Source organism: Psammomys obesus, unplaced genomic scaffold (assembly GCF_907164565.1).
Source record: "Psammomys obesus unplaced genomic scaffold, mPsaObe1.curated_primary_1811, whole genome shotgun sequence".
NCBI classification, from domain to species: Eukaryota; Metazoa; Chordata; class Mammalia; order Rodentia; family Muridae; genus Psammomys; species Psammomys obesus.
Genome location: NW_026596034.1, coordinates 38,340,761 through 38,358,934, shown reverse-complemented (window position 1 = coordinate 38,358,934; position 18,174 = coordinate 38,340,761). Strand labels below are relative to the sequence as shown.

Here is an 18,174-nt window from a genome sequence, read left to right as displayed (position 1 = left end):
TGCTGCCGCCTCCGGCCAGGAGGTTCATGACACCGGCTGCCCTCCTGGCTCACCAGAGCGCCTTCCAGTCTCCTGCCTCAGCGCCGCCGTGGGGTGCATTGCCTTTTCTTGCTCCCCCCCTGGTAATTGCGCTCAAATGAATGGCTCCACAGTGGTAACCCCTGACTCCTCACAACTCCAGCACTGACATTCAGCTGTCCCACCCGCGGCCAACCTTCAGCGCATCCCTGATCTCGATCCCCGGAAGCTTTGTGAGACCTGACTTCCACCTGTGCCCCTCTTCCCCACTCCATGGTGACCACCACAGCCGCGACAGCCACGCTCTCGTCAGCCTCCCTCTGAGCCTCGAGGCCATCCTCAGCCCAGCAGTTGGAGGGGTCCTAGGGAAGAAGGCTCCCTCAGACTTCGCTTTCCAGCTCTCTCACCACCAACCTCCCTCCTTACCCTTAAAACGCCAGGTCCACACTTCCGGTCCACTCCTGCTCAGCCCCTGCAAACCGAAACATTGTTTCCCAATGCCTATTTCCAAGGGAAGCCTTCGGCCAAGCCTCAGTGCCATCAGACATCTGAGAAGGATAAATTGTAACAGGAAGTATAATCCAAATGGCCCATGAGCCAGCTAAATTGACAGAGACTTGCCCGTTACCTAGGTGGTCACGCCGTCTGTAGTGGTGTTGACGGCTTTGTTGGAGGCAGGGGTCCCAGGGCAGCACCTGTCCTCTGCCCTCATGTCCAGAATATCTGAGAGGCGTTCCATGGAGGAGAAGCCTGGGGAGCTGGCCTTGCTTTATCAGGCAGAGTGGGGCGGGCAACTCTCCAGTGTCTGGCTTGTCCACAGCTTGGGCTGGGTCTCGGTGGCAGGCCGGGCATTTGAGGCAGTTTTTACAGGTGGTTAGGGTTACCGTAGTCCAGGGGGAGCTCCTGTGCCGCGCCATCTTCACAGCCGATGCTGGTTTTTTTTCTGGAAATGTCCTCTGCCAAAGCTGTTCATCCTTTGCTCTTCAGGTCAGCCTCAGGGAGATTTTTTAGAACGAGGGCAGAAAGCAGCCGCATTGTTCACCAAAGTATCACAAGAACGGTCTCTAGGCCACAAATCAAGACTCTGCTCCTCTGAAACGCCTTGTGTTGGTTCCCCACAGGCCCACTGAGACCTGCTTAAAGTCTCCAACCACTCTCCTAGTCCAGAGTCCCGATGTGTCCCACATCCCTCCAAACAAAAGCAGGGTCAGGCCATCGCAGCAGCAACCCAGTCCTGGTACTAACCTCTGTCGTAGTTAGGCCGTGACCACGGCAGCTCGTATAAAGAAAGACGTTTAATTGGATCTGGCTTGGAGTTTCTGAGGTTTAGTCCATTATTGTCATGGCCGGAAGCATGGCAGTGTGCGGGCAGACACGGCACCGGGAAGATGCTGAGGGTCCCTCCGAAGGCAGCAGAAGGACACTGAGCCACACTGGGTGGAGCCTGTGCACAGGAGCCCTCAAAGGCCACCTCCACAGTGACACGCTTCCTCTAACAAGGCCACAAGGCCTTACTACTCCAACAAGGCCACCGTTCTTAAGAGTGTCACGCCCTACGGGCGAAGCATTCAAACACATGAGTCTGTGGAAGCCATCACAGGCTGGCTTACAGTTCAGAGGTGTAGCCCATTGTCATCCTGACAGCAAGCAAGGTAACACACAGGCAGACACGGTGCTGGAGAAGGAGATGAGAGTTCTACCTCCAGATGCAAAGACCTCAGGAAGAGGGATCTGGGCCTGGCTTGAGCATCCAAAGCCTCAAAGTCCACCCTCAGAGGCACAATCAGCCACACCCACTCCCACAAATCCATGTCTCCAAGAATGCAACTCCCTGTGAGTCCTTCCGGGCCATTTTCACTCATAGTCATTTCACGGCAGTGGAACACTAACTAAGACAAAAACAGAAAAGAAGAAGCTAGGTTACACAGAGGCCCCAAGGAGCTGTAGCCACAGAATTAAAAGCATGGCCCAAGGTGAATTAAAAACAGATGGCAAAAGCTGTGGTCTAGCTGTAACTGTGCTGGCCCCGATATTGGCAAGATAAGAAATTTCCTCTTTCTTTCTTTGTATTTTTTTATTGGGATGCAATAGACTGACAATAAATTATGCTTGGGCTAGAGAGATGGCTCAGCAGTTAAGAGCACTGTCTGCTGTTCCAGAGGTCCTGAGTTCAATTCCCAGCAACCACATGGTGGCTCACAACCATCTATAATGAGAGCTTGTGCCCTCTTCTGGCAGATAGAGCACTCATACATAAAATAAATAAAATCTTCAAATAAATAAATTAGGGGCTGGAGAGATGGCTCAGAGGTTAAGAGCACTGCTTGCTCTTCCAGAGGTCCTGAGTTCAATTCCCAGCAATCACATGGTGGGTGGTGGGTCACAACCATCTATAATGAAATCTGGTGCCTCTTCTGGTGTTCAGGTATACATGCAGACAGACACTGTATACCTAATAAAATAAATAAATATTTTAAGAAGTAAATAAATAATACTTGAAGTACACAGCTTGGGAAATGTTGCCATATGTGCAGGCCTGAGAAAACCATGAGAAAGACTTCTTCAAGTCACTTTTCAGCTCCCCTTCTTTTCTTTCCCCCGAGAAACTCACCGATCCTTGCCCTTAGGTTGGACTTTCTATAACATTATAGAAAGGAATTCGAGTAGTATTTATCAGTTTTTCTGCGTTGTTTCACACCACATGATTAAAACTTGGCCACATCATAGCCAATGGCAATGTTCTGCTTTCTTTACTGTTAGGTTTATGGCACAGATATGCCGCTCACCTACTCGTGAACATCTGGGTTGTTTCCAGTGTTCACTGACAAAAATAAACCTGCTATAAATGTCTATGTGCACATCGTTGTGTGGAGACGTGCTTTTATTTCTCCAGACAAATGCTCGGCAGAACAGGTAGCTGGTATGGTAAGCTAATATTTGCTTCTCTGGGAAACTGTTCACTTTATTTTTTGAATGGTACTGTGCCAGTTCACGTTCCTCCTGGCAGGGTGTCTTAGTTACTATTGCCCTGACGAAACCGTGACCAACGCAACTTACAAAAGAAAGCTCCCCCGCCCCCTCTACAGGGTTTCTCCATGTAGCCTTGCTATCCTGAACTTGCTTTGTAGACCAGGCTGGCCTTGAACTCACAGCAATCCACCTGCCTCTGCTTCCCTGAGGATTACAGGCACTCACCATCATGTCTGGCTAAACGAAAGCATTTAATTAGGGGGCTTACAGTTTCAGAGGGCTAGTGTATCCAGGACCACCATGGCAGGAAGAAAGGGGTCAGGCAGGCAGGTGTGGCACTGGAGAGTTTCGGAGAGCTCACACATCTGATCCACAAGTTGTAGGCACAGAACGAGATTAGGCCTAGTGTGGGCTATCGAAACCCCAGTGACACACATTCTCCAGCAGAGGCCATGCCTTCTAATTCTTCCCAAACAGTTCCACTAACTAGGACTAAACATTCAAACATGTGGGCCGAGCCCATGGGGCCTTTTCTCATTCAAACCACTACATAGAGTTTTAGTATCCAGTGATTCCCTTGTCAACATCACTTGCTGTGTCATTGTCTTTTAAGCAGAAAAGTAACACTTTTTTTGGAGGGGGTGGATTTTGGATTTGGCTTTTTGGATAGGAGCTCACTCTGTAGGCTAGCCTGGAACTCACTATGTAACCTAGGCTGTCTCAGCCTCCCAAATGTGGTACTCACACACCTTGTCTGACAATGATTTTGCTGTCAAAGGGGCTCTCTGATAATGTGTGGAGGGTGGATGAGGGCCAGTGGGAAAGAGATCTCACAGTGAAATGAAATCCTCTCTCCAGGAGCCAGGTGGTTCAAATCCATGGCTCTGATTCCTCCCACCTTCCCACTATTCCTGCCCCTCCTCACTTTCTTTCCTCTTCTGAGCCTTCAAGCTCTCTTCTTCTCTAGCTAAAACTTCCCTCTGCTCATGAATTTTCCCTACCACAAGGTCAAGGGCACAGTGGGAGGCACTGGGCACACTCCGCTATGCCAGGCCTGAGTACAGCATTTTAAGAAGCTTCTTCCTTGCCCGGTGCAGTGACTCACAACTTTAATTCCAGCACTAAGAAGACGGAGGCAGCAGATTTGTGTAAATTCCGGGCCAGCCGGAACTACATGATCGGTCCCTGTCTTAAATAAATAAATAAACCAACATTCTTCCTGCCCTGGTGGCTCACATCTGTAGTCCCTGTACTAAAGGCTGAGGCAGGTGGATTGCCATAAGTTTAAGAGCAGTCTGGGCTATGTAAGATCATGACTCAAAAAAAAAAAAAAAAAAAAAAAAAAAAAAAAAAAAAAAAAAAAAAAAGGCAGTAAATATAACCGTATTGGGCAAGAGGCACCTCAGCTGATCTTTGGAATGTGGACATAAGCATTAGGTTTACACAAAGAAAGAATTGGAGCAGAGGGGCACGAGGCACAGTTAAACAGCCTTCCTTAGACTGTCTGGGTGATCATTACCTCAGTTCTTGGTCTACAGGGCAAGATCACTGCTGGCCGAGACAGTCTGGTTCCTGTAGGATAACTGCTCCTGCTAAGGGATGCTCTGATCTTGGAATGATGGGTCTGTGAAGTCTGCTGCTGCTGGGACTCAGGGAGCCTTACAGGTTTGCAGCAAGGACTGGAGAGTTTCAAGCACCTTTAAAAAGTTTGCTTTGGATTTTTTGAGACAGGGATTCTCTGTGTAGCCTTTGCTGTCCTGGACTCACTTTGTAGACCAGTGTGTGCCGCTATGCCCGGATACCTTTTACATTTTTTGTTTGTTTGTTTTTATTCAGAGTTTTAAGAAGCCCAGGCTGGCAGGCCTCTGACTCAGTGTGTAGCTGAGCATGCCCTTGAATTTCTAACCCTCCGACATCCATTTTCTGGGCGGTGGAATTCCAGCACATCTTGTTTGTTGCACTGTCCAGGATGGAATATAGCGTTTCCTGAATAGTAGACAAGAACCCTGTCAATTAAACAACATCTGCAAATATTCCTGGAGTGACTAAGATGTATAAGGGTTAAGCAGGTGTCTGACATAAACATTTATGACAAAGAGACAGGTGCAAAATCAAGCAGGAACACCAGGCTTTTAGCTTGTTTTACTTGCTTCTGGGCGCAGAGAAGTTCCCTGGTGGTGATATTAGTTTGATTTTTTTCTTTTCTCTTGTTTTGTTTTTCTTTAAGACAGGGTTTCTCTGTGTAACTCTGGCTATCCTAGACTTGCTTTGTAGACCAGGCTGGCCTCGAACTCACAGAGCTCTACTACCTCTACCTCCAGAGTGCTGAGATTAAAGACGTGTGCCACTGTGCCTGGCCAGTTTACTTTGTTATGGCCGAAAATTTACCAAAGGCTTCACTTCTTTGTTACTTAAAAGAGAATATTGCTGGCAGTACAAAGTAACCAGAAGTCTGAGACAGGAGGAACTCTGGGACCAGTCTATGACTAGCCTGGGGAACAAAGTAAGAAATGGGCAACCATTAGATCCGTTTTTATTTCTGAGACAGAGTCTTACTGTGTAGCCCTGGCTGGCCCCAAATGCCATGAGTAGACCAGGAAAGGCCTTGAACTCACAGAGATCTGCCTGCCTCTGCCTTCCTCAAGTGCTGGGATTAAAGGCTGGTGCCACCACTCCTGGCAGATTGGTCTTTGAACATCTTCATCATGTGATAATGACAAACCCAAAACCAAATGGAAGAAGCCAATTTTCTTGTCCTACAGACAGGAACACAACAGCCGGTAGTGTGAGCAGCCGCATGACCAAGCAGAATCTAAAAACAGGCTGGTTGCCGAGGGCCTAGGATGTGGCTCAGGGGGTAAAGTAAGGGCCAGAATTGCTCTCCAGCACCCAGGTAAAAGGCTGACATGGCTGTGGGCTTGGGCTGCTGAGTCTAGCCAGTCATCATGCCCGGGTCGGGGGTCGGACGAGAGGTCCTGTCTCGAGAAATAAGATGGAAAAGAACAGAGGCTGGAGAGAGCTGGCTCCGAGGTTAAGAGCCCTGGCTGCTCTTCCAGAAGACTGAGGTTCGGTGTCCAGCACCAACCAGGCAGCTCACAACCACCTACAACTTCAGTTCCAGGCGAGCAATGCTCTCTTCTGGATTTCCAGGGCACCGGAAACACACTTGGTACACCTACATGCATGCAGAAAAAACACCCAAACACACAAAATAAGATGAGTGTATGTAAAAGAGTGGAGGAAGATGCTTGGCTTCAACCTCAGCTTCCACACATGCACCCCAGGCACTAACCCACACCCATCAGATACTCGTGCACACACACAAAAAGGTCACTTTTCCAAAATGGGATTATTATAGCTCCAGTCACATGCATGATGAGCATGTTCAAAGACCAGGAGCAGAGGCACACACCTTTGATCCCAGCACTCAGGAGGCAGAGGCAAGGGATGGCTGTGCACTCAAGGCCAGCCTGGTCTACTCAGGGAGTTCCAGGACAGCCAGGGACATAGTAAGACTCCATCTCAGAAACAAAGACCGGCCTGATGCTGCCTATTTCTGCTCTGCAGCCTTTCCTGCCTGAGTCTTGTTGCCTGAGCTCATATACCCATTTCTAGTCACACAAGCAGCAGTCCAGTGACAGTAACCACCCTTTAAACCAGCTTTCCTTTTCTTTTTTTTAAATTATATCTAGCTTATGTGGTCTTGGCTGCCCTGGAATTCACAAACTCACTATGTAGAGAACCACCTGCCTCTGCCTCCTGAGTGCTGGGATTAAAGGCGTGTGCCACTATGCACTGTGTTCTCCCTGTCTATCTGTTCCTGTCTGTCTGTCTCTCTTTCACTAAACTAGCCTACCACTAAAACTGGCATAAATGGGAAGGCTCCAGGACATGCCATTTCCCCCATGTTCACCATGGGAAGAGAGGAAAGCAGGGCCATGGACAGTCTTTGCTAGTTGTATGTGAATCTCAGGTTGATTTCTAGACCTGTCCCACCTTTTACCTAAGAATGCCAAGGGTGCTTGCAGACTGAAGTCCAAGGGCAAGCAGACCAGAGCCTCCACTGCCCACACACCTACTGGCATTAGAAGCCCTCAGTGTACTCACAAGGTCTGCAGGACGTAACTGATAGGCGTACCTTCACTGTAGACAGGAAAGCTAAGGGCAGGTGCCTATACACATTCCTGCTCCTGCCTGGGGGAACTGGGCGGCTCATATTGAAGTCACCTAAAAAGGGTGTGTGGACACCCACACTCTACCCCTTAAGCTGTGTGGGCTTCCACCAGCATAGTACTGGGTTCCAAGAGAGCCCTCTCTGAGAACCGAGGGGCCGAGTGTTTGCCTCTGCCCTGACCTTTGGAGTACCGTTTTCCTGAAAGTGGTTTGCTGTTCAGTCTTTCATTACTCTTTAGCTGGTAAGGGGGAATGGCTTGTTTTGCTCAGTTCTGGAGGCTGCAGCCCATGCTCCTGTGGGCCTGTCGTCCCTCCCATCATGGCAGGGAGTGCAAAGTCACTCACCTCAGGACAGGACAAAAGAGCAGGAAGGAGGCCACCACCACACACTGGAGATACTGAGGAGCCGCACGCAGGCCTCCACAGAGAAGAGAGAGGGACCGCTTCGGTTGCCTCCCAGCAAAGGACCTCAAGTGACATGTTGGACCTCGCTGTCATACCAACCAGCACTGCAGGAAGTAAGTAATTTAGCCGTCAGCCCTGAATCCCAGGGCTTGGGAGGCAGAAGCAGGCTGAGATGGAGGTCAGCCTGGTTTACACAGTGAGTTCCAGGACAGCCAGGGTGATGTAAAGAGACACTGTCCCAAAAACAAAACAAAACAACTATTTTTAATAAGTGCCTTTTCTTTAAGATTTATTTATATATTTCATATGCATGAGTGCTGTTTTCATACATACCAGAAGAGAGAATCAGATTCCATTATAGATGGTTGTGAGCCACCATGTGGCTGCTGGGAATTGAACTTAGGACTTTGCAAGAGCAGCCAGTGCTCTTAACCACTGAGCCATAGCTCCAGCCCTTTTCTTTTTCTTTTCTTCTTCTTCTTCTCCTCCTCCTCCTCCTCCTCCTCCTTCTCTCTGTAGCCCTGGCTGTCCTGAAACTCACAGAAACCCACCTGCTTTTTTCTCCTACGTACTGGCATCAAAGGCGTGCGCCACCATCAGCTGGCTTTAAAAAAACAACAACTTTATTAATACAGGATAAATTGCTATTTTAGAGTTCAGGTCAGGTCACTAAGTTTCAGGGAAGTTTCACAGCCGCAGCTGAGACAACACAGTGTTGCCTTTGTTACTTTTCTGTGTTGACCTCCAGGGCCCAGCCTACATCAAACACCCTCTCAGGAGCGGCTGCCCTCATCTGAAGGCAGGGCTAGCAGCTTCTCAGACTATCTTCATCACCTACGGTCACATGGAGAGAGGGTGAGAGAAGGTACTGTGTACAACAAATTCTTTCAGGTGCCACCAAGCACGAGGGAATGGGTGCAGAGAGCCTTCGCCCAGCTGTGCGGTCTCACGGTGCACCTCTGAGCACGTGGCCTCTCTGGTTTCAGTCTTCTCCCCAGGAGGAGGGAGAATGCTGGGCAGGATCTCATGCCATGAGGAGCTTTCTCTAACCCTGCATACTGGGTGCTCTGAAACCATGGGAAGCCACCACTAGGGGGCACACGGAACCAGCACACGGTTGGAGCCAGTGCCCATATTTCTCTGGTCCCAGCTACAAGCCCCAACCTTCCCAGCACTCCTTTTTCCTCTTCCTTATCCCTTCGGTTCAGGTCTTGGGCTTCAGCTTCCTTACATAGCTGCTTACACTTGACTTTCAGCGCAGACAGCAGGAAGAAAGCTGAATATGAGCCCAGGAACAAGGTAGGCTGCTCTGGGTCAAAAGAGGTGTGCCAGGGGTTCCGCGATGGGATTTAGTCCAAGCAAAGCTTCCTTCTCTAGTTCCCCTCCCTGCCTCCCTGGGATCCAACCTGAGACCATGTCAGTGCAAATCGTAGCCACCAGCCTGGGAGATAAGGGCTGAGTCTACTTGTTCTCTTTCCTTCTAGATCTAAATTACTCTTCTCCCCTCCCCCCACCGAAAACTTTACATCAAACATGCTTCAGCCTAGTTCTTATCTTAAAAAGGGGGCGGGGCAGGAAAGGGCAAAGAAAAGAACTCTCCAGTACCAGCCAGAGGCGTCTGACAGACAGCAGTAACTTTATTAATTATAACCCCCTCCAAATATAAACACAACCCAGTAAAAAAACAAACCATTAACATTAGGCCCGGGCCCATAATGAAACAGACGAATGAGCAACACAAACAGAGGTGGCCTCAACAGGAGGACAGAGCCAAGTGGACTCGCGTGGGGCGGGGACAGCCATAAATACTGAAGAGCGTCAACTGGGAGCCTAGGGTGCCCGAAGGAGCTGGTGGGAAGCAAGGCTGGGCAGTGTCAGTAGCAGATGGCTTTGGGGACAGATGCTGCTTGTGTTGGCCCTGGTTGCCGCTTGGCCCCGCACCCCAGCCGCAAGCCGCCTCACTTGGGGCCCTGGGCTTCCGACTCCTCCTCGTCGTCTTCGTACATTTCTCCCTCCTCCTCGGCGGTGGCGTCCTGGTACTGCTGGTACTCAGACACCAGGTCGTTCATGTTGCTCTCGGCCTCCGTGAACTCCATCTCATCCATGCCCTCGCCCGTGTACCAGTGCAGGAAAGCCTTGCGCCGGAACATGGCCGTGAACTGCTCCGAGATGCGTTTGAACAGCTCCTGGATGGCCGTGCTGTTGCCAATGAAGGTGGATGACATCTTGAGGCCGCGCGGCGGGATGTCACACACGGCCACCTTGACGTTGTTGGGGATCCACTCCACGAAGTAGCTGCTGTTCTTGCTCTGGATGGCCAGCATCTGCTCGTCCACCTCCTTCATGGACATGCGCCCGCGGAAGACTGTGGCCACGGTCAGGTAGCGGCCATGGCGCGGGTCGCAGGCGGCCATCATGTTCTTGGCGTCGAACATCTGCTGGGTGAGCTCGGGCACCGTGAGCGCCCGGTACTGCTGGCTGCCGCGGGCTGTGAGGGGGGCGAAGCCTGGCATGAAGAAGTGCAGGCGGGGGAAGGGCACCATGTTGACGGCCAGCTTGCGCAGGTCGGCGTTGAGCTGCCCCGGGAAGCGAAGCGAGGTGGTGACGCCGCTCATGGTGGCCGACACCAGGTGGTTGAGGTCCCCGTAGGTGGGCGTGGCCAGCTTGAGGGTGCGGAAGCAGATGTCGTAAAGGGCCTCGTTGTCGATGCAGTAGGTCTCGTCCGTGTTCTCCACCAGCTGGTGGATGGACAGCGTGGCGTTGTAGGGCTCCACCACAGTGTCCGACACTTTGGGTGAGGGCACCACGCTGAAGGTGTTCATGATGCGGTCGGGGTACTCCTCCCGCACCTTGCTGATGAGCAGCGTGCCCATGCCCGAGCCTGTGCCGCCGCCCAGCGAGTGCGTCAGCTGGAAGCCCTGCAGACAATCGCAGTTCTCACACTCCTTGCGCACCACGTCCAGCACCGAGTCCACCAGCTCTGCGCCCTCGGTGTAGTGCCCTTTGGCCCAGTTGTTGCCAGCGCCACTCTGACCTACAGAGAGAAGGGGCAGGTGACAGGTGAGGTCAAAGGTCTACACTGCAGGCCTCCAGGACCTGCCAAGCACCCCGGAAGAAAGCTGCTTCCCTTGTAGTCTATAAATTGCACGCTTTGAAATATGACTTCCACCCTGGGCATCTCTGTTGAGTGCCAGGGATCCCAGCTGCAGATGCTTCGAACAGGGAATGAAAAATCTGGGATGAGGCCAGGGCCTAGCTAGGTCAAGGCCATCTTGGATAAACAGGCCAGCCTTCCCTCTCTCTCACTCACCTTCCTTCCACTGGTCTGCTGACACGTGGAAGGGAGAGGGGGGCTGTCCCTCAGTCAGCCACCTCCCCCTCCGAGCCAAGTACTCCTCTTTTCCAGAATGGAAGGACTGTTGTAGCCAGTCCTGGCTGGGAACTAGCACCCACTAGTCTATGGGGCCTTTAAAAACGATCACAGTAAAACACATCTGTTTATTTAGAGAGAGAACGTGTGTGTCCACGTGTGGGTGTGCATGTACCATGGAACACAGGTGAAGGTCAGAAGGAGCCGATTCTCTCTTTCTGCCGCCTGGGCTCGAACTCAGACCATGAGGTGAGAGCGAGCCCTCAGCGGCTGAGCCACCTTACTGGCTCATGGTGTTAGGATCTCAGAAGCAGAAGTGAGGCGAGACTTCCCGTGTCGGTGTGAGCGCTGAGGACACCACCGGGATAGTCTCAAGGACACCCTGACCTCTCAACACACGCAAACTCAAGTCCCTGCCACTCCAGCAATTCCAAAAGTCTGTGTTTTATACCTCATTCTTTGTAGAAATGTGTGGGAAGGATCCCTTCCCACACAGAACCCGTTCTCGGACCCTGACGGAAAGGTCACTTTCACCCTGCAAGGCCCCGGTGAAGAGTGGTTGGTTCCACCCTCTTCCAGACATTCTGGCTTTGCCAGGCCCAGGGCCCGGAGCCAGGGAACTCACCGAAGATAAAGTTGTCAGGCCTGAACAGGTGCCCAAAGGCCCCAGAGCGAACGCTGTCCATGGTTCCAGGTTCCAGGTCCACCAGAATGGCCCTGGGCACATACTTGTGAGCTGAGGGAAGAGAGAAGTCAGTGGTTTGAGTTACACGTCAGGGGTCTATCCATTTCCCTCCAAACTCCACCCCCAGCCTGCCAGTCTCCTGCTTTTTTTTATTTAAAATTTTTAAATGTTAATTATAGTTTATTCACTTTGTATCCCAGCTATAGCCCCCTCCCTCATTCCCTCTCAACCCCACCCTCCCTCTCTCATCTCCTCCCATGCCCCTCTCCAAGTCCACTGATAGGGGAGGGTCCTCCTCCCCTTCCATCTGACCCTAGCTTATCAGGTCTCATCAGGACTGGCTGCACTGTCCTCTGCTGAAGCTTGGCAAGGCTGCTCCCCTCTCAGAGGGAGGTGGTCAAAGAGCAGCCACTGATTTCATGTCGGAGACAGTCCCTGTTCTCCTTACTAGGAACCCACTTGGATACTGAGCTGCCATAGGCTACATCTGAGCAGAGGTTTTAGGTTATATCCATGAATGGCCCTTGGTTGGAGTATCAGTCTCAGAAAAACTCCTGTGCCCAGATTTTTTTGATTCTGTTGCTCTCCTTGTGGAGCTCCTGTCCTCCCCAGGTCTTTCTATCTCCCCCTTCTTTCATAAGATCCCCTGCACTCTGCCCAAAGTTTGGCTATGAGTCTCAGCATCTGCTTTGATACACAGTGTCCTGCCTGCTCTTACCCTAAGTAAGGGCTGGGACTTGTATCATAGGCATAGACCCATAGTAGACTCTGGCCCAGTCATGGCAGTGATGGCTGACCACCAGGACAGCTGGAATCGAGTCACATGGTCTGTAGTTTTTGTTAATACTGTACCCGCTGTCAAATGGCCTCAACCAAGCTCCCAGCGACCCCTGCTCTGGATGCACCATTCAGTCTCCTGCCTGTCCCCGGACTACACAAAGCCATCACCAACTAAGAGAGGCAGAGACATGGCTCACAGGGCCCTGTTTGTGCAGAAGGCCCCTTTGCCAGGGCCCAGCAGGTGGGAGGCGGTACTCACAGGAGGCCTCGTTGTAGTACACACTGATGCGCTCCAGCTGCAGGTCTGAGTCCCCCACATAGTTGCCACTGGGGTCGATGCCATGCTCATCACTGATGACCTCCCAGAACTGCACAAGGAGAGCAGAAAAGGGTTCAGCAGAGAGCCGAGGCCCTTCCAGGCCATTGCCCTTCTGAAGTCTGAAAGCTTACGGTGCAAACTTAGAACTTTGGGACGCCCTTAGGCCCAATATGAGGCTCTAGAAAGGAGTACTCTCTGCATGAGCTGGCTAACGTCTCCAGGCCCCCAGGGAGAGCTAGGACTCAGATACAGAGAGAGTCTACCCAGCTCTGTACCTGTACACAAACTATCTCTCGGGACTGTTTTTACTCTTTCTTTTCAGGAAAGGAGTTGAAGGCACACGGAATGTAGAACAGTGCCCAGAGCGGGTGGCAGAGCAGAGACGGGTCAGTTCTCAGCCACCACATGAGGCCCTCAGTGCCAGTGCAAGGACAGGAGGCACCTTACACGCAGCTACCACCGCTTCAGCAGGACAAGGCAGATCATGGCCTAAGACCAGGGTTCACGGCTGACCCACAGGGGCTAAATGTGTTTCAGCGTCCTCATCCATACAACGGGCTGGCTACAGGACCACAGGCTCTTGTGAGAACACAGTCATCTGCCCAGAGTGTAGGAGCAGCTGTGGCAGAGAAGCGCCACTGTTCTGCAGCCCTGGTAGGTGAGAGAAAGAAAGGTCCGCAGACAGGGAAACGATTTGGCAGAGCACACAGATTCCCAGGCCTGTGGGGCCTCCTTGGGCCCTCAGCATCGCCACCCTTAGCGCTCAGGCATCTTGCAGATATGCTGATGACATTACGGCCTAGAGACACTAAAGGCCGATGACCAGGGATCATGTGGAGAAAAGAGCTGCTCAGGGCTGAAAGCAGGCGAGAGAGCAGTCCACTGGTGCTTGTCTGTGTTTGGATGTCTTAGAGATCCTGGGTGTTGGGCTGAGGGAAAGAGGCTTTTCACTGTCTACCCTTGTGCTCTTGGATAAATACATATATATATATATATATATATATATATATTTATATATATATATATATATTTTTTGGTCTCGTGAACATAAGCTTTTGTTAAAAAAAGAAAAGAAAACATGCTTAAACATATCTGTAACTGTGCCGGTGGCATGGCTCAGCAGTTGAGGACACTTGTTGCTTTGGCAGAGGACCCAGGATCGCTTCCCCTCAGCCATGGCTCACAACCAGTCACCTGTGGGCTCCAGCGTCAGGGGACGCCGCACTCACCCCGGCTTTTGTAGGCACTGTTTGCACAAACACCCACACGCAGAAAACATTTTTTAAAAACCTTTCAAACAGGTTTTCTTTAAACCCCTAAAAACAGCCAAACAGATCATTATTAGGGAACCCACAGGGGTCCGACAGCTCATTCTGAGGGATCCATCCCAGAGAGGTCACCTCCGGCCAGAGGGGCCTGGATTTCATCTTCTCTTTTGTGTACTTTTTAAGTTTTGTTTTATTTTTGATTGTATGTGTGAGCACACTCGCGCGCGCGCGCGCGCGTGTGTGTGTGTGTGTGTGTGTGTGTATCTAAGTGTGTGTAAGGGTGTGTGGTGTGTATCACCACCACCTGGATACGTTTTTTTAAATTAAAAAAAAAAAAAGGGTCTGGAGACACAGCCGTTCTCACAAAAGATTCAAGTTCAGTTCTGAGCAACACACACACACACACATACACACACACGGTGGCTCACAGCTGTGTATAACTCCAGTTTCAGAGATCCGATGCCTCTTCTGAACTCTGTCTGCACAGGCATGTATACACGCAGGCACGCACGTGCGTGCACGTGCGCGCACACACGCACGCGCACACACACACACGACATTGAAAGCATATGATGGGTGGGTTACCTCCTCTGCAGTGTTCCTTTATTGTTACTGTTATTTTAGAACCAAGATCTTGCTCCTTCACCCAAGCTGATGAAGCCCTGCTGAGCCTCCTGCCTCAGCCTCCCCAGGTGAGGGGGAGGTGCTACGGGTGTGCGGTAGCGAGCTTAGCTCCCTGCAGCACTCCAGATTTTGTTTTTGTTCAGTCTGCTTCAGATCAAACCTAAGACAAGACGAGGGCTTTATCGCTGAGCCACGTCTCCAGCCTGCGTCTCAGCTTTCACGTGAAAAAATATATCAGCAACTGCGTTTGCAAATTAAAAATAACAAATGTAATTCAAAATAAATCTTCCCCGGTGCAGCGGCAGACAGCTGTAAAGCTAGTGGTTAGAAGGCCAGTCTGAGCTCCAACTGAGCTGCTAACATAACACACACACAAAAAAAACCTTATAAGGAAGTATTACTACATAGAAGAATATTTAATCTTTAAATGAAAAGAATTGTTTAAATTAAGTAGCATCACTACAGAAAAGAAAAGCACCAGGCGTAAGGAACCCATCCTGGTTCAGCCTCGCTAAGACCCAAGTCTCACAGGGCGGACGGCGGCGCTGCTGTCCGAGGTGCTGACCCTGCTCTGAGCGCAGCATGGTAGTGAGCCTGCGAGGGAGCGCAGTTGGGCTACGAGGCTCCCACAACAGGACTCAAAGAGTCCCCTCCTCACCAGGTTGGCTCTCAGGCGGGTCCCAACCTTGAAGGCTCCTATTTGGGGGGAGGGGAGGCATTCTGGCAGCTGGTGGGGCACAGGCACGAGGTGTAGACATTTCTAGGGACCCTTTATGAGGGAGACTGCATCTGGGGTCTCAGGCCCTAACAAAGGGGGCAACAAAGAGTGACCCAGTCCCACGTGCTCCTGGTGGTGTGGGCACACGTCACCTTGGCACAGCCACACACACACCCATACTAAAATTGCTGCCTTGCCCATATCCACCGAACGCTGTGAGCAGAGGCAAGTGACTCAACTCGCAGAACCTTCCTCTTTCTCGGCTTTAAGGGAGGACGCCACCCACAGCACTCACCTCACAAGGCCTGACAGGGCACCGGCCTGGCTCGTCAACGCACTCACAGGTGGTGCTAACCTCACGGATTGCTAATGCCTCCTCTGCTGCTGCTTCCAAGTACTTTCTCGTGGCCTCACACCTCCCTTCCTGACTCCACCCCACCATGCTTCCACCCCATCACCTCCCTAGAGCCAGGGGCCCTTTGTGCTAAGACAGGCACAACCCAAGCACCAATAATGGCAAGAAGCGGTCCGCCACCCTCGCCCGTGCCCTCAGTTGCTGTAGGGGGCAGGGAAAAAACTTTCCCCACTGCAGCGCACTCCAGGGGCCCTAAGGCCAGCTACAAAAATAGGCAATGAATCTCATTCATATCGCCTGGGGCAGACACTCAGCAGGTAAATCCCCACAGGGCCTGGGCCTTCGGGCCGGTCGCCGGGAGATCTTCCAGTCAGCTCTTCCAGGGCAGAGGGCGGGGTGGGAAGTGCTAACTATGAGGGAGCCTGGGCGTGGGAGGGAGGGAGCCTGACTTCTAGGTCCTTGCTGAACCCGAGACCCTGCGGGAGCAAGGCACAGCCGCGGTTCTGGCAGGGTCACCCAGCAGCCCTTAGGATTGCAAGCCTTCCCTCCCCCGTCACCCCTGGCCCTTCCAGGGGCCCGGCACCTGTGGCCACATTAATGCGCCCTCCCCCTCCCTTCAGGCCAGGGCAGCTGTCAGCGATTAGCCCAGGGGTCCTGATTTGATGGGAAGGGCCTGCCTCAGGCTCCCCCTGCATGCCCCTCCCCCACCACGTTTCCCCCGTGGAATGGGAACAGCTGTCTCCTCTGTGATTAGGGAGTCTCCCCGTACTGCTTCCCTCCCCCCCCCCAGCCAGAGGAACCTCCGCCCTAGCGCCAAACTTGCAATTTACATGTCAGCCACGTGACGGCCCCAGCCCATGGTAATTAGCTTTTTTGTTCCTGCCTGGTTTCTATGGCAACAGCCTCCAGAGGTCCTCTCTCTGCCTCCTCCCCTCCCTTCCAGGGCCCGTCTACCCCACCTCCTCCTTTGGGAACTAGCTACACACCATCCCTGAGCTACGTCCAGCATCCGTCTGGACAAAGCTCCGTCTCATTGTTCAGAAGACTGAGGAAGCTGACCCCACCCACTCAGACCCAACCCAAGCCGAGGTCGGGCTTTTGCAGGAATCGAGTGGTTCTGTCTGTCTTCCACTTGCTGTGTGACCTTGGGTAAGGAACAGCGTGCTAGGACTGGAAACAGGTCAGCTCTTTCACTACTCACTAATCACAGTAGAAATGCAGAGTCACTGCGCCACCCTCCCTCCCCCTCGGCTCCGACACCTGGAGGTGGGCTAACAATAGCGGGGAAGTAAAGGCAATCCTTGGAGTCAGCTTTGTTCCGGGCTCCGTCCCGGCTGCGAGGCCCCGGAAGGGCCCAGCTGGGGGTGGGAGAGTTGCAGATAGGAAGAGTCCAGTTCTGGACCAAGGTCACTGGAGTCCAGGCCCAACCCCTCCAACAAAGGAACAGGGTGGGGCAAGGAAACTGAGGGCGAGCTGGGCAAGGTGGGGGGCGTGAGGGCGGCCCCGCGCCTTGAAGACCGTCCAGTTCTCCAGCGGGGATTCGGGCATGTTCGGTCATTATGGTTTTAGGGGGAGCCCCACCCAACCTTGCCCGACACACCCATCTTACTCAGGGTTTAAAGTGGCAGCCTCGAAGGAGGCCACGCCCAGCCGGCGCCCCCAACCACATTCCCTGCACCTGCTGACACCGCGGTGTGTGTGGGTGGGGGGGGGTGCGCAGAATGAATGGAAGTGGGGGTCAAAAGGGCTCCCCCAGCCGTCCGCTGCAACCTGGGCGCAGAGCAGAGCGACGCGGCTGAGGGGAGCCGAGCGGGGACCCCGGGGTCCCAGGAGACCCGCAAGAGGCTGGGCTCTCCCCTTTGTTCGGCTGCGGGCTCCCGGAGCAGCCGCTGTCTCCCTCCCTCCTTGGGGCCGGCGCTCCCGGGGACTCGGGACGCCGGACGGCTCACCTTGGCCCCTATCTGGTTGCCGCACTGGCCGGCCTGGATGTGCACGATCTCCCTCATGCTGACCTCAGACGGCTCGAGACGGAAGCAGGCGGACAGCGGGCTGCGGAGGAGCGGCGCTCTCCCGGGCGCCCTCTTATAAGGGGCTGCCCCGCCCTCGCTGGCTGATGTCAGGGCTGCGGGCCAATGCCGGAGCGGGCAGAATGCGGCAGGCTCTGCAGCTTCAGCACCGCGCATCCAGGATCCGCCCGCACAATGCGGAGCCCGTCTGGCCGCGCCTTCGGAGGAGGGGCCGCCGAGGGCGAGCGGCTCTGGGGACAATAGAGCCTAGGCCCCCAGTGCCCCACCCTAAGTGGCTGCCCCCCCATCTCGTCCCGGCCCCAACCCCACCCTGCAGCTTTGTGAGAGGGTCTTTCTTCCTCTCGTGTGCTTAAGGCCGGTCGGTGTTCTTTGGGTTTGCTGGGTCCCTCCGGGTGGGCGAGGCCGGGGAGCTGAGACCTCTGGGCAGCCCTGGGAACGCAAGTCGGGAGGGTGGGGGATTGC

General features: G+C 53.0%; 1 protein-coding gene across 1 annotated transcript; it reads right to left on the bottom strand.

Moving 5' to 3' along the window:
• Positions 1 to 9,524: 9,524 nt before the first annotated feature.
• Tubb3 (tubulin beta 3 class III) lies at positions 9,525 to 17,233 on the bottom strand. Its single transcript, XM_055621430.1, has 6 exons — positions 17,097 to 17,233; positions 16,946 to 17,043; positions 15,142 to 15,308; positions 12,661 to 12,769; positions 11,562 to 11,672; positions 9,525 to 10,600 (listed from the first exon to the last, which is right to left on the bottom strand). Exons 1-6 carry the CDS (start codon positions 17,231 to 17,233, stop codon positions 9,525 to 9,527), a joined length of 1,698 nt encoding a protein of 565 aa, XP_055477405.1.
• Between the last annotated feature and the right edge of the window lie 941 nt (positions 17,234 to 18,174).

Coding starts and splice junctions, on each gene's coding strand:
- Tubb3 (XM_055621430.1), bottom strand. CDS start 17,233: ATGCCCGAATCCCCGCTGGAGAACTGGACGGTCTTCAAGGCGCGGGGC. Junction 17,044..17,096: donor GGGGTTGGGCCTGGACTCCA/GTGACCTTGGTC, acceptor TCCCACCCCCAG/CTGGGCCCTTCCGGGGCCTC. Junction 12,770..15,141: donor GCAGCGCCGCCGTCCGCCCT/GTGAGACTTGGG, acceptor CTCCTTGTGCAG/TTCTGGGAGGTCATCAGTGA.